Raw genomic sequence first — 6,253 nt, 5'->3', positions numbered from 1 at the left:
CTCTCTCTCTCTCTCTCTCTCTCTCTCTCTCTCTCTCTACTTTTTTCTTTTTTCCTCCCTCGTGACAAAATACAAACGAAAAAAGAAGGGAGAACGGGTAGAAAATCGCGATTACACACGCATCAAAGAACGTTGTATTCTCTCTGCGAAGCGAGAGGGTCGAGGTTCTCTCTCTGTTCCATGAAAAGTAACAAAAGGGGCGAGAAGAGAGAGAGAGAGAGAGAGAGAGAGAGAGAGAGAGAGAAAGAGAGTAGGTTGGTCTAATTATGCGAGATTCAAAGAGGATGGGCGCGACGTTCGAACAAGCAAATTGAAATATCAAGTTCGAGTTCGATAATTAGAACAAATACTCGACGTGGCGGTGGATGATGGACGTTAAAGGTTAGCGGTCGATTCAAACAAGCGAGTGAGCGATGAAAAGTGCGACGGATTTTGAGAGGAAGAGCGAAAATCCGTGATAGGTGAAAGTAAATGAGTAGTAGAGTAGTGAACGAGAATCCACTTCGGCAGATGAATTCGAAATGAAAGTGCTTCTTCCTTCAGTCACCGTCGTCAATTTCGTTGTCATCTGCGACGAGTAATGTATCGTTTTTTATGTACAGATACGGTATATGTATATATATTTAGAATGTTTTGTTTTTTCTTTTTCTTCTTTTTTTTTTTTTTAAAAATTAATTTTTGACTATTGAATTATTTATCATCGGAGAAATTTCAGTCGATAACACAGTCTGAAAAATATTATTCTCCAATGTTCTTCGAACGACACATATCTAATATTAATCGCGAAGAAAGGATAATAAAACGATGCTCTATCGTTACACAACACACTATCGCGTGATATTTACCATAAATATCGGCCGAGATTATATTTAATCGCGGGATAAAATTAAATTTATATCCCTCCCCTATGTATTTCTGTCGCGTGCAACAAACGAAAGAGATAACAAAAAGGTATTCGAAAGTCGTGGCGTGTTAGACACATAATAACGTGGCGGTTTCAAAGGGCAATAAATCCTCCTCGCTTGTCTCATCGTCAAGGAGACCTAAGAATCGAACGATCGAGTTGGCTCGCTCCCACGATGCCAGCTCGTCATCCCACTGAACTGTCTCGTGAAGCGTAACCTTATAATTATCGACCTTTATTAAAGGTGTACCTTTCATTCTCTCTTTATTCGTCTTTCAAATCAACATTAAAAATTGCGACAAATTGAAGATCAATTGATATCACGAGTCTTGTTAATTATAATGATAAATAAATATTTTATCAAGAGAATAATACGATAAAAAGATTACCAATCATAGAAACAATAATAATAAATATTTTACCAGGAATCATAGAAATTATGCCTTGAACAATGATAAATAAATATTTTATCATTAAAAATGTTTCTTTTAAAGATTATCACGAATAGTAGAAATTATTGATAAAACAATAATAAATAAATATTTTATCAAGAAATGTGACACAAAAAGAAATTAACACGAAATTATCGAAAAAATAATACCTAGATAAATAAATGCTTTATCGTAAGGATTAGCACGAATCTATGGAAAACTATCGGAAATTTATTAATCGTGAAACGGGACATAGACGTCTCTACGCTCCGTACACGTGTTTATCGGAATGCTCGTTTAACAAAATAGAGAATCGAATGGCCGCTTTTGTTAAATGCAGCAGACCTTAACGATGCCAGCAAGACGAGCGCAACGAGAGAGCGAGGTCGTCGCGGAGTAATTATATCGGGGCTGTCCTCATCGTCCCTAGATCGATGCGTCTTTTTTACCAGAGTAACCGTAACAGACCGGCTGGCGAGATATATTAAAAACGAGAAATATTAATTTTCGAGAAGTTTTTTCCTCGAGCGATTAAGATAAGTTTTAACTTACTTAGTCGATGAATTCGACTCGTTCTTTCTCATGATCGATCATCGTGTCTCAGACATTATTATTAATATTATTATACGACTTAATATTAACTGTTTGATGATCACTATGATGCTAGATCATGTCTCACACAGCAATTAATATCCAGTTTAGTCTACCTGCTAAAATAAACATAGTGAACGATATCTGGTGTCGTACGTTAATTGTTTCAACGCTTCCCGAGAAGCGTATCTTGTTGCGCAATATAATGTGAATTATACCAAATAGAAACGAATATTTGAATATCCCGCCAATTTTTCATCTACACGCTTTCTACATCGTAAATCTACGTATTTCAAAGTATATATTCGCGAATTAATCACGAAAATTAGTTACAAAGTTTGTAAAATAAATATAAAAAATATAAATTTATAAATCGAATATTTCCAATAATCTTATTTAACAAGCAGACGAGTAATAATGGTTTAATTGCAAGAAATAAAATAATATCTCTTTCCGTATCGCGTCAAACAAATTTTTGGTCCCCTATGGTGAAAAAAATTACATCGATACGTACGTTCGAAAACGTTTATCCGTACAGATCATAACGAGCCTTTTCACGCGAATCGCGAATGGGGGAAAGGCGTGGAAAGGTGGAACAGGCGAAGAATAGGACAAGCGGTATATTCGTAATGCTGATGTATGCTACGATATAACGTTGGCTGAAAGTCGGAGATAAATGTCGAGAGATTGTGAAAGTTTCCCTCTGTTCTCGACCGAGTCGATAAGAGAAATTGAAGTTTTTATTATCGTTCGATATCCATGTGAAATTCCGGATCGAATTGTAGAAGACTCGCGTGTAAAGTACAAATGTCGCAACGTATCTTGCGATTATCTGGCGAGTCTCGGAGGGCGAGTTTCAAGCAATTCAAAAGTTGGCGCGCTACCGCCGATAAATTATAAACGAGGGCTTTGCATACACACGCATACACACACATACATACACAATAGTGACCTTTTTGCACTCGATGTCGTGTTTTATATATCGATCGAAGAACGATTTATCCATGGAAATATATCGGAAATTGTCGAAAGTTTCGAAATTTTCGAAATTTTTTTTAAAATTGTTTTAATGTTCTATTTTTATTTTTTTTGAGAAATCGATTGTCCTCGATCGAAGAAAAACGATTGGAAGCTGATGTAAATCGAGAAATCGAAATTTTCAAAATTTTTAAAGTTTCGAATGCCTTTAATTTTTAATATTCTGAGAAATCGAATATTCTTAATCGAGGAAAAACGATGAAAAAGGAAAAGTGCTATAATGAGTTCTAAGTTCGAGAAATTAAAATTTCGAAGTTCTTGAATGTAATTAAGAAATCGAAATAATGTAAATTATCGATAGAAAAGTGAAATATATTGAAAATAAAATTGAATTGAAACTTTTTCAAAGAATTTAAAAAATTTTTTTTAATTCTTTAAATTTTTTTTCTTTAAAGAAAAATAAAAAAAAATAATTTCTTTAAATTTTTAAATTTTCGAATCTTTGATATCCTTAATTTTTAAAAATCGTTTCGAACTTTATCTTCTGAAAAATCGTATCTTCCAAAACGAAAACGATTTTTCAAACGATTTCGAAATTCTTTCCATGCTTATGTTTCGATATCAATATATTTGAATAATGAGAAGGTTAGCAATTCTGCCTTCCATGAATCTTTTTCCATAAAATTTCAATGCTCAAATATGCGGAGGATACATATTTAACATTTATATAACCTTGATACAATTTGAATTTAATATTTCCAGTTCGCTAAAACGAATCGAACTTATCGTTTCGTATTGAAAATAAGATTCTTCTTTTTTTTTTATATCATTTTATGAATATAACGAATGTTTACACGATCTGCTCTCATACTTTACGACGTATCGATAAAACCTTCGATATACCAACTCTATAAAAAGCAATTAAATTAATATTAACTCTTCGAGATATTAATTCTTTCTAATCAATTCTACGATAGCTGATATCTATATATACTTCCGTAATATCATTTTATAAACTTGTATTGTCGATATAAACAAAGTTATCGTAAAACTATTTCAATTTATCCTTCAGTTTAGAATTAAACATCGTAAGTAATATCCAAATATTTCGATCTTTTATTATCGATTGTCACGAGATATATGTATATCGACAGTTTTTTCACGTGAATTAAACAAAAAATATCAAAGAGAAAATAATCACGCGATACTAATCGTTGAAACAAGAGAGACTTTTTGAAAAAATAATTCGAAAAATGCCAAAACCGTTGGAAAAGTGTACACTTTCGAGAGGACGTTCTTACTTTGAAACACGATACGTCATTACATAAAAAGAGCAATTGGTTGGCTCGAGGCAGCTCGAGGCACAAAAAACTACTGTCACGCCTAAAAACAGAATAATACTCGTAAAAATATTACGAAAAATACACGTTCTAAATTTTGTTATTTAATCGTAAACTGTGTAATTCTTCTCTCCCTTATATAATATAAATATCATCATCGTCAAATCTACTAATTAAAGTAAGGAACACCTGGTGTATTTACGATATTACACGGAAAAGTGGCAGAGCATGAAATTTTTGAGCTCGATTGGATTCACGCCGATCTAACCGATCCTGTCAATTAATATCGCCTCTCTGCATAAAATTCAATTTCCGTCGCGCGCGACCGCAAAGAGCCAAATTGCTTTCCTCGATTGGCCACACCTTTACGGATCCAACCGTTCGAAAATGGAAATGTACCGGGAGGTCGAGAGATCGAAAATAGATTCGAAAAAAAAAAAAAATCATCGTTCGTAGAAGAAAAGATCTAAAAAAAAAAACTAAAATTTAATTAAAAATATCCTACGTTCTTGGCGTTGAAAAAAAAAAAGTTAGAACCAAAAATGAAAATAAAGCGATTATTAAAATAAAACTCGAATAACATTTAATTTATTCAGTTATTAATTTTATTAATTTCGAACAATTAAATTTTATAAATATATACACAATTTAGATAAGAATTTAATCGAAATAAATTCTCTCATTCGATTAATGTTTCGTGGAAAAAGATTCGAAGAATTTTCAAAGAGCGTCTAGGTGAAATTTCAACAAGGGGACATAAGCGGAGACAATGCGTTATTATTCGCAATATCAGTTTTTAAACATTCAAGGTTTCAAAACGTTCAATGTTAAACTGGCGCCGGGTATATATATATGGAAGGGAAGCAGTTGTTTCTCGCTAGATATCGAGAATCGCATTGTCTCGGTTGTTTTGAACTGTGGGCCGGTCTCGATACGGAAATCGGCGGCACTTCAGACCGACTTAATCGACGAAATGTCAAAGGTGAAGCATATACTATAGTACTCTCGTCGCGCACTCTGATGCGCTTGAGCACGACGCGTTACAACAATATTTCGATAGACATTAAAGAGAGGCAATTCGAACGGTCGAAAATCGGTGAAGACTGATGTATTAAAAATAACGAGGAGCCTGATTATTATTACTATCCTTTGAAACGTAGCGTTTAATTAACGCTCTTTGTTCGAAATAACCCGCGAAAAATAATACGTCGCAACGAATTGGTATATATACGTACACGTGTCACTTAGTATACATATATATATATATAACTATATATATAAGAGACAAACGTTTAGAGAAATGATCGATGAAGGATATTATATCTATCCACAAAACCACTTCTAAGTTTGCCTTACTTTTATATTATCCGTTACAATACGTGAGAATGAATTATATATTCCCTCTGGAAGGAAATAAAAATATAAAATTAGCTAACTCACGCGTTCTCAACGCATCCATTAGAGTCTCTCTCTCTCTCTCTCTCTCTCTCTCCCCCCTTCTCTTCCCTATAACGCTATCCAAGATCGACCTACATCCTATCCTACACACATCTGATTTTTCACCGCTCTTAATCACCTCACGTGATATTAAAATTGTATCGAACGAAACGAGCATTTAATTATCCACGCTCCCGATTTTCCAAGCTTTCGAAAAGGCTTCGAGGAAAGAAAAAAAAAAAAAAAAAAAGCAAGTAGAACCATACTTCGTAGACAGACGGAAGCCGTGCAAACGATCATCGAGCGATCATCTCCGTGTGATGCGACACGGACGTTTCGCGATCGAACGTTCGAAATCCGGTCGAGGAAGAAGAAAATCAATCGGGAAACGATCGAATTTCGAGAAAGAGGAAAAAAAAAAAAACTCGAGCAACATCGACGACGACATTGGCTCGGCTCGGGGAAAACCCTGGTAACTTAAAAAAAGGTTAAGAGGAAGAAAGGGGAGAAGACTCACCTTGACGAAATGCAGGTTCTCCTTGTCAAGGAGGAACTCCATGGATTTGTGTGGC

General features: G+C 34.4%; 1 protein-coding gene across 1 annotated transcript in view; it reads right to left on the bottom strand.

Moving 5' to 3' along the window:
- The window catches only part of LOC102671800 (lateral signaling target protein 2 homolog), a 59,163-nt gene that overhangs the window by 39,616 nt on the left and 13,294 nt on the right, over positions 1–6,253 (bottom strand). Inside the window, exon 2 of the mRNA XM_031509434.1 lies at positions 6,199–6,253. Within this exon, the coding sequence (XP_031365294.1) occupies positions 6,199–6,240 (42 nt within the window). The 5' untranslated portion in view covers positions 6,241–6,253. The remainder of the gene's footprint in view (positions 1–6,198) is intronic.

Source organism: Apis dorsata, unplaced genomic scaffold, assembly GCF_000469605.1.
Source record: "Apis dorsata unplaced genomic scaffold, Apis dorsata 1.3 scaffold_150, whole genome shotgun sequence".
In the NCBI taxonomy this organism is placed as follows: domain Eukaryota; kingdom Metazoa; phylum Arthropoda; class Insecta; order Hymenoptera; family Apidae; genus Apis; species Apis dorsata.
The sequence above is the reverse complement of the archived record's forward strand: the minus strand, read 5'-3'. Positions and strand labels throughout refer to the sequence as shown.